The following is a 9903-nucleotide window of genomic DNA, read 5'->3' as shown; positions in this document are numbered from 1 at the left end:
CACCAATTTCCCCATCAGTTTCTCCCTCATCACATTCTCATGCTGTGGTCGCTTTTGTGCAACCTGTCTTCAGTCTTGCTCCCCTACCGCACCCTAGCTTCATGAAATTCTAGGATTGCGATGTGGCACTACAATTCCTCTGACAGTGGCTGTGCGACGATAACCTTCATGTTTACATATATAGGAAGATATATTAGACATCTCTATATGAACACAAGGAACAGGACAGAAATGGCGCAGTTTATATTTATTGGACACTTCCAATTTTCATTCCTAATATTATACAGATATTAATTGTCCCATTCATACCTTTGCATATCCCAGCCGTTCAGTTCTGTTGCATTAAAAGAAAAGCATCTCCCCTTCGCTGCCGCCCCCCCCATACCCAACAACTGAAATAAGATATTTACGGTGGAAAATATAAATGATATCATCTGCATATATTCTCTTTATAATTAAAACCCTACTTATAACAATTAAAGAAGGGCATCCAAGAGAGGGAGGCGGAAAGACAGGAGATGGGGGAAGAGTTAAACAAAACCTTGATTTCCTTTTCTTTTTCGTTAAAAAAAATCTCTTAAATAAAGCAGCGTTTCATGTAAAGAATTTCTTTCATTTTACACACAAAGTTCGTTTGTGTTTCTGCGTGGAAACATCCCACAAACAATTTAAAAAATAACAAAAAACGAACACACGCGCGGGTTGGGGAGAGAAATTAAACAGCAACAATGAAAGAGGTTGTTAAGTCGACTTCTCCGAGAGGAAGGGAGAAAACAGTCCAGTAGATTCAGAACTAACACATGCTTCTTTCGTCCGCAAGTAAGGCCTAAGAGGAAGAGGCGGGCGTGCTTTTAATAAAAGCAGACCGTGTGCAGAAAAGTCCTTCCACTTTTCTCTTCAAATTCTTGTAACAGCTCGTCTATTTCATTTTCCATGTCTTCCGTATGCTGTATCTGGAAGCAAACAGGCAAGAGGGGAAGGGTTAGGGCTCAAGTATTTATTTTGAAAGGAGGGTTGTGCTGCTCTGTTCTCTTACAAAAAAAAGAGAAGTGCAAACAAAACAAAACAAAACCCCAGTGGAAAGCACCCATTGAAGAAGAGGAGTCCCGCCGCCACCTGCCTTAAAAAAAGCACCTTTCCTGTGCACCAGGAGGGCAGACACCTCTTCTGAAACAATGTCTGCTACTAGAAGACCACGTGCTATCATCTCAAACAGGTGCGGGGAAACCCCTCCAGGTGTTGCTGAACTAAAATGCCCACCGTCCTGAGCCAACGGCCATGGTGGATGAGGCTGATGGGAGTTGTAGTTCAGTGACACCTGGAAGGCAAAGGCTCCCCACCCTGGATCTAATAAGGAACAGGGATAGAGAACTCGGTGATGCTCCAGATGTTGTTGGGCTTGGAGCCAACCCCAGCAATGGTCAGGATGCAGTTATGGGAACAACTGGAAGGCCCCAAGACTCCCACCTCTGCTCTAAGCCTGGGATAGTCAACATGGTGCCCTTCAGATGTTTATGCAGAGATTGGATGGCCATCTGCCATGAATGCTCTAGCTGAGATTCCTGCGTTGCAGGGAGTTGGACTAGATAACCCTTGGGAACACCTTGCAACTCTTACGATTCCGTGATCTCCCATCAGCCCCGGCCAGCAGAGCCAAAGGTTAGGAGTTATGGGAACGGCATTCCAAAACATGTGGAAGGCACTGCGTCGGCTAACCCCATGCCTAAGAAAGCCGCATAAGCTTTGCCAAAGGAACAGACCCCAGGACTGTCCCCCAAGCCAGCGTTCTTCAACCGTGGGCCCCAACACTGGTTAAGCAGGCTGGGGTGATGAAAGTTCTGAAACATCTGGAAAGACCAGGTTTCCAGGTTGAAGAGCTTGGCTCTAAACCACTCTGACTTTTTATATATTCTAGCAGCCTCTGGACCTGCTTCGAAACAACACACACACAAATCACACACCACCGGGAGTGAAAGCAGCCTTTCCCCATTTGGCCCAAATAAAGTGCCTCCAGACTTGACAAGCGGACAAGGAGCTCAAGCCTTTCTTTCACTTTCCTCGATGCTCCATTCAGATACAGGCAGAGTGGCCTAGTTTCCATAGGAGTGGGGCCAAGTAGAGAGGAGAGTTCTATTCCCAAGTCTGCCCTGGGCTGGCTGACCCACTTTAAAAACAAACCCAACACAGAAGTGAGCTGGTTTCTTTTCTTCTCTTCGAAAAGCAGAGAAAATGCCTCAGCTCCGTTCAGGGTTCGGGGTTTCGCCTTAATTCCCTACATGCTCACAACGGCAGGCTGGGCAGGTAAAAAGCCACGGTGGCTGCAAATACAATGCCCTTTGCTCAAATTCCGCACAGAGCAAGCAACACCCTGGAACAGAGCATAGTGGGTCAAGGGTCAATGGCCAATGGGCAGTGGAGGGAGGGGACTTCCATGCTTGCCTCCTAGATTCTACAGCAGGGGTGGGGAACTGGGGCCAAACACAACCCTTCAAGCTGCCTCTCTCCCTGGGCACCCTTACTAGTGGCTCTGCTCAGCACCCTTCCTGAGTGTTTTGGCCTGGATAGAAAGCGCCCTTGAAACCGTGACAATGCCTCTTGCTTGCTAGGGCAGAGGATAGAGAGGCGAGAGCTGCTCCTTTGGTGTTCCAGCTGCTTTCGCCCTCTGGCTCCGTCCAGTATACCTGAAGGAGCGTCTCCACCCCCATCATTCAGCCCAGACACTGAGGTCCAGCGCCGAGGGCCTTCCAGTGGTTCCCTCACTGCAAGAAGCCAAGTTACAGGGAACCAGGCAGAGGGCCTTCTCGGTAGTGGCACCCGCCCTGTGGAACGCTCTCCCACCAGATGTCAAAGAGAAAAACAACTACCAGACTTTTAGAAGACATCTGAAGGCAGCCTTGTTTAGGGAAGCTTTTAATGTTTAATAGATTATTGTATTTTAATATTCTGTTGGAAGCCACCCAGAGTGGCTGGGGAAACCCAGCCAGATGGGCGGGGTATAAATAATAAATTATTATTATTATCTGGCTGCAGCCGCCCCTGGCAATCGGCCCTCAGAAGGTTGCCCAGGAAGGAAGGCAGCTTGCCTTATGATTTTGTGCACTCTTTCTCACACACACATGGCTGCCAAAGGTAAGACCTGGCTGTGCGATCTGAACTTCCCAAGCAGATGCTGGGGATGAATGGGAGGGAGGTGTAGCCTCTGGCTTCAGATCACGCCGGAGCAGAGACCTTCGACCTTTCCAGAGCCAGCACAAATGCATTGGGGGCCCATTGCTTCAGCATCTGCATGGTAGAAGTGCTCCCGTTGCAGCCTGCCTTGGATCACAGCAGCGGCCCACTGGTGGTTCCTAATTCACCAGCAGGCCACTGTCCTGGAGGGATCAGGCCGATTGCTGCAAGGCTGCTTGTCCAGGTGGGTGTCTTTATGGATAGCGAGTAATGGAACAGCCATGTTCAGGGGCAGTGTACCTCTGAGCAGCAAGGAGGGGAAGCGATTCACTTTCACCCCCTGCCTGTGAGCTTCACAGAGGTTTCTTAGGAGCAGAAGGACTTAGCAAGAGTTCAAAATCACCACAGGAGAAAGGCATCCTCTGGTACCCCAAAGAGAAAATTGGAGTAAAAAGGTTAAAATAAAAATACTTACACATTGACATAGTTCGCAGATAAGGAAAGCTCCCAGCGTTGCCTCTTCATGATTATCCTGAATGTCCACGTTGATCACATGTACAGGCTGGCATGTCTCCTGTTCTCTAGAATTTAAGTCTGAGGGGCAAAAACAAAGAAAAGTGGTTTTGGGTGCAGGTCGAAATCAAGCCTTCAAATTGGCAGTAGGCAACCCGTGTCTCCTCTGGATGTTGCTGGGAGTCTGATTCCTATCAGCCCCAGCCGGTGTTGGCCGACCGTCAGGGCTGATGGGGAGTTGGGGGTCCAACAACGTCTGGGGGTGCCAGGTTGGCAAAGGTGACATCAGGGGAAGGAAGGGAGCAACATTTGCATGTCTTGGGCGACTGGAATTAAAATAATGCAAAGGAGTGCAGGAAGTGGCCTTAGACAAGTCCGCACTCTGCCTGTTTAGGAACTCGACTGCCAGTGGCTCTCCACGAATGCAGGCAAGCTCTTTTCCACAACTTGCTGCCCAAACTATTTTAAACAGGAGGTGTTGGGAGTCTGAACCCTGGGCAAAGTAGGGCCTCTGCCACTGAGCTAAGGCCTCTTTCCCCAGGCTCTTTGAAGAAACACTCCTTGCGTTGGGTCTGACAGCAGCACAGACGTTGGTGGAATCCCAGTTTTGAGGCTTCTAATCTGGTGGCCACTTGGCTGGTTCTTTTGAATGCAAGGATTGGGAAACCAAATGTGGCCCTCTATAAACTCTGGCCCTTGGGCCCCAAGCAACACCCTGCTCCAAACTCTCCTGGAGTGCTTCTGCCTGGCTGGAAGATGCCCTTGAGTTGCGCTGAACACCTCTTACTCATCCAGGTAAATAGAGAAGAACGAGCGTAGAAACCAGCCTACTGTTTTTTTAAAAAGGTAACGCACTGACATTCATTGCTCGGCCCACGTTTGTCTCAAGCCTTGCCTATCACTTGCATGCAGCCCCCAGAAGGGCGCTGAGAAGGGAATGTGGGCCTAGGTTTGTGTTGTACTGCATCTCTCTTAATATAACTGCATTTTCGCTTGTTCCGCCAACGGAACCCACAGCAGGACAGGAGATTTGCTTATTTTTAAGACCGGTGTGCAGACAACGCCGTCACATACATGGATCTGGCACGGCCAAAGAGACACGGTTTCCCAGGCAGCGTTAAGGAGCCTCAAGATGCTGACCTGCAAATGTAAAGCTCAGAAACTGGTCCCCCTCCCTGAACAGTGTTTCCAGCAGATCAGGCCAAGCAAAGCGAGGCAGTCCAGCTTAAAAATCTCATCATCTCTTCATAGCGGGGACTGCCAGCGGGGATTCGGGCTCTCTCCTGTGCCACTTATGTGAAGAATTGCATTCAGGAGAGAGAGGGAAGAGGGTAAAGAAGGTGGAAATTAGCAAGCAGACGGCCTTCGCCTTCCTCAACTGCTGCAAAATGAACCCTCTGTCTCAAGGAGGACGGCTCCCCCCGAAGCAAAGAGTGAAGACTTCATTCATCTCTCGGCACGGCGACTCATTAAGGAAACCGGCGAAGGCTCCAAGACGGCTCCCTGTAATGCACTCTGAGCTCTGCGGCAACTGAGTGGACAGCCCTGGAACGAAGGCAGAGTCTGGCCGGTGAGGAACCCACCTTGCCCCTGAGCATTTTTTATTTATGAGACACCACTGTGTCCACTCGGCTGCTTCCTAAATTTGAAGAAGATCTGCCACATCCTAGCGGGGGGCGAGGCAAAGCCAGGGAGCTGGAGAGACGATGAGCGGCAGATCTGCCAACACCACCAACCAGGCTGGTTTTTTTGTTTTTAAGGCTTGCTGCACGGGGGTTGTGTAAATGCCTAGTTTAAATTTAAAAAGCGAGGAAGAGCCACAATAAGAGCCTGGCTGCTGGATCAGGCCAAAGGCCTATCTAGTCTAACATCCTGTTCTGACTTTGGCCAAACACAGGAGCCTCTATGGCAGTAGGTCCCCAGATGTTGTTGGACCACAACTCCCATCATTCCCAACCACTGGTCCTGCTAGCCAGGGATGATGGGAGTTGTAGTCCAGCAATAGCTGGAGACCCAAGTTTGAGAAACACTGTTCTATGGGAAGCCCGCAAGTGCAACAGTGTCTCTTCCCGCTTGTGATTCAGACAAGGCCATCCTTTTCTCCTCCCCCTTGCGATGGCTGCCTGCTGGCCTCACTCTCTTTGTGTAGGCAGTGCTGGGTGGCCTACCAGTCACTGTGGGCATGTTCTCCCCCTCTGCACTGTGCCTCCAAATGCCAGTTATCTGCAGGGCACTTCTTATGAGTGACAGGGAGGGAGGGCCATTGCCTTCCTGCAGCCATCTCATTGGCCACTGTGGGATATAAGAAGGCGGAACTAGACAGACCTTTGGACCCAGTGAGGCCCTTCTGACGTACTCAGGGAGAGGGCAAACGAATGTGCAGGGACAATAATGGGTCCATTCCATTGTGAGGAAGACCCAGACCTAAGATGGCCACATGGCCTACTTTCAAGAGGGCAGTCTTCTATTTGAAGAGCAGCCTGTCCCATGCGTTTGTAAAGGGAGAGGAGGGGCCCTTGAAACTGCTCATCAATGGAGACCGGAGGCAAATCTGTGCTCTCTCTCCTGTCTCCTGTTTTGGGGATATGGAAGCTGCCATTGGGACTTCACTCAGCAAATAAGACTGCTGGACCAAGAAGGCCTACCTCCATATCCTTGCTCAGCCACAAAAGTCAATGAGTCAAGAGCTGGCCAATGATCTGCTCTCAAGCCTAACCCCAGGCTGATGCAAGGGTGAAGCAGAAATAATCCAATGCATAGATTCCCAGGCCTCTTTGGAGGAACAGCAGGATAGCAGAGCAGAATAAATGCTGCACTAACAGGAATGCAGCGTCACTGCAGAAACCTAATTGGATTTGCATTCCGTTGCTCCCACTGCAGAACTATGATTTGGGGGGGGGGGGAGGTACTTCCTAGGTCTGTAGTTCCCAGGAAGGATTCCCTCTTCGGAACTTCTGCTGAACCACAGAACACACAACCCCGTCCGAGTTTGAGCCCAGATTGTTTCCATCACATTTTTACGCCATCCCTTCTTCAGAGAGTTCAGGGGAATGGTAGGCAGTCTCCACTGCCTACTCTCAACCCTGTTTGGAATCATAAAGAGCCTTTGAGTAGACGAGACCAACCCCCTGATTGATGGACGTTCTGCAACACGAGTACAGATGGCCACCCAGCCTCTGTGAAAATTTTGCCCTCCAGCAAATCTTCACGACAACCCCTGCAAAGTGGGCCGGAAAGAAAAAGAGCGACTGATTGCAGGTCACACCGCAAGCTTGAGAAGTGAGCAGCGATTTGAACCAAAATCTCTGCGGTTCTAGTCCAATACGCCAACAACTAAGGAACAGTGGTGAACGTTCTTTAGCTTGGGGGCCACTTCCCTTACAAGGAGCATTCCGGGGGCCAGAGGCAAAACACACAAACACCCCTCTCTCTCCATTCAGGCAAGCTAGAGGGATGAACAGTTCAAGGACACATTCCAGTTATGTTAGAAGAATTCCAGGAGGGTTGTGGCCCAGAGAGTGCCCGAAGGGCCAGATAAGAAAGTCCGGGGAGCCATATTCAGCTCCCCCACCCCTGGCACCATAGCATACTGGTCCTTGCCATTAAAGCAAACAACTTTCATCTCCTTACCTTCTACTACTTGATCATAGACCCTTTCTTCGCACGTCAAGATCAAATCAAAGACGTCTTTACAGTTCTGGAATCTCTCCGGCCGTGGTTTGATTCGCTTGTTTCTGTCCAACATGTGCAAAATCCCATTCTGTGTATAGCTGAGGTTACCAGGGTTAAGGAACTTACAAGTCAAAAAGGTTGCTGTCGTTGGGGTTGATTTTAGTGGTTACATTTTGTTTGTTTGGGAATCACTTAGGACAGTTGGGGGGGGGGATAAGGTAAATTTGGAACAAGCGATCCCATCAGATTTCCCCTTGCCCTCTCAAGTTTAACTCTTTGAACGTACAAGACAATCCCTTGCGCTCCTCCTAGGATATGAAATCTCAGTGTGGTAAAATAAGGCTTAGAGATCAAAGAAGCCTTGAAATGGTTTAGCTGATTAAAATGGCAAGTGTGCGGATTGAATTCGCACACAAGTAAAACATTTCTCACACAAGAAATACAACATCATTTTTTTTCTGATAATGCATGCCGTAGCAGCCGACTTCATGGAAACAGAACCCCCACCTATCTGACAGAGAAGGGGGAAAGCCCTCTTTTTTATGACGATGCTTGCTACCTCAATTTTTTAAATAAGCGTTTCTGTTGTAAAATAAAATAAAAAAGCTTCATTTTGCTTTTAAAATCTCCCTGGCGCTCTTGGTAGTCACAAGGACTAGAAGCTTGCTTTCTTGCAAACCAACCTGAAATAGTCAGGAACCTGAGATTTCACACGCATCGACTTGGTCCAATGTGCTGTCTATAGCTGGAAATGGGGGACCTGAAAATCTTAAAACAGCCATCCCCAAACCAGTGCCCTTGTGGTCTACAAGACCAACCGGCCCATCCATCAAGGCCAGTGACTGGGGATGATGAGGAGATGGAATCCAGTATCTGCAGCAGCCCCTGGTTCCTGATCCCTGAATTCAACAGTGAAGCCCCAATAGCATCACATCAAAGTCCATATAACCACATTCATTTGTTATCCGATCACAACCACTTTTATCCCAACCTCCTCCTTTAGCAATTCCTGAGCAGCCGGCATCTATCTTTCTGCAAATGCCCCCCCCCCAGCAAAGTATATCAAATGGAGTTTAAAGATTATCAAATGTGCCGGCCAGCTGTGAAAAAGGCTGTCTGAAAAGTCAAATTCTATTGCCAATTACTTTTTTCTTTTGCAGGTAGGCGTTACACTACAGCTTTAGCTAACAGAGCCACAGATACAACACTAAGCAGACTTCCATGATGGGAGAAGGGCTCAGTGGTTAGAGTATCTGTCTTGCATTGCAAACACCTCGGGGTCCCAGGTTCAATCCTTGGTATCTCTAGATAGCGCTGGGACAGACTCTGGGCTGAAATCCTGGACAACTTCTGCCAAGTGTGTAGACAATACTTAGCAAAACAGACCACAGGTCTTGCTTGGGATAAGGCAGCTGCCCGTGATTCTGCTTGGGCAAACGTCGTACTGAACCTGTTGAACTCACTAAAGACCGAGCATGCAGAACTTCAAATAAACTCAGCTTTCAAAATCAGTACCCAAACATTCCATCACACTCCAGCACGAGCAAGACTGCAATTCACAATACCAGTGTAGTACAATGGTTAGTGTGTTGGACTAGGACCTGAGAGCCCAGGGTTCGAAACCCCACTCAGCCACAAAGCTCACTGAGTGACTCTGGGCCAGTCAGTGCCTCTCTGCCTAAGCTACCTCCCAGGGTTGTTGTGGGTGTCAAATGAGGAAAGGGAGATCTATTTACATCGCCTCGAGCTCCTTAAGAGAAAAATGGGAAAGAAATACAACAAATAGATTTAGCCTCAAAGGACACAGTGGGATTTATTTCTGGATCTGTTTGTAAAATGTTGAATCATCACAGGTCCACTTTGATAGCATCCCTTTGATTTTTCCACTTAGCTGTTGCCGTTGTTTACACTGTAAGCTCCTCGGGGCAGGGGACTCAATATTGTAAAGCTATGACAGAGAACCACACCAGTCTTTCCCTTTTGACCTGTGTTTCGGTCATGCCATACCCACCTACCCTAGATTGGAAAGAACCGCATGCACCAACTTGAAAGGTTAGCTAATGGCTGCCGCTTGCTTCTATAAACCTAAACATACCCTTTACTGTTCTTGGTAGGACTTGCAAAAAGCTGCCCCCTATATAGATCAGGCTTCCTCAACCTCGGCCCTCCAGATGTTTTTGGCCTACCACTCCCATCATCCCTAGCTAGCAAGACCAGTGTTCAGGGATGATGGGAATTGTAGTCTCAAAACATCTGGAGGGCCGAGGTTGAGGAAGCCTGATACAGATGATGCCAGATGGATGGTATCAAGGAACAGGATTCTACAGTTACTCCAGGGCTCAAGCCCTCTCTTCTGTCTCCCGCACGGCACCTGGAAGGCATTCACTGTGCAATCCTATCCTGGTCCCCTTAATGTAAGAACAGCCCTGCTAGATCAGGCCAAAGGCCCACATCGTCCAGCCTCCCGTTCTTACAGTGGTTATCCACATGCCTATGAGAAGCCTGAAACAAGACCTGAGTGCCAACAGTGCTCGAACCAAGGGATTCCCA

The 9903-nt window shown here is 48.9% G+C and overlaps 1 protein-coding gene across 1 annotated transcript in view; it reads right to left on the bottom strand.

The window, feature by feature from the left end:
- Nucleotides 1-232: 232 nt before the first annotated feature.
- Nucleotides 233-9903, bottom strand: part of SSU72 (SSU72 homolog, RNA polymerase II CTD phosphatase) — a 50843-nt gene continuing 41172 nt past the window's right edge. Inside the window, exons 3-5 of the mRNA XM_082230657.1 lie at nt 7312-7451; nt 3644-3762; nt 233-953 (exon numbers count right to left, since the gene is read on the bottom strand). Of these exons, the coding sequence (XP_082086783.1) occupies nt 852-953; nt 3644-3762; nt 7312-7451 (361 nt within the window). The 3' untranslated portion in view covers nt 233-851. The remainder of the gene's footprint in view (nt 954-3643; nt 3763-7311; nt 7452-9903) is intronic.

Source organism: Podarcis vaucheri (genome assembly GCF_965113315.1).
Source record: "Podarcis vaucheri genome assembly, chromosome: 7".
In the NCBI taxonomy this organism is placed as follows: domain Eukaryota; kingdom Metazoa; phylum Chordata; class Lepidosauria; order Squamata; family Lacertidae; genus Podarcis; species Podarcis vaucheri.
Note: the sequence above shows the minus strand (reverse complement) of the source record. Positions and strands in the feature narration are given on the sequence as shown.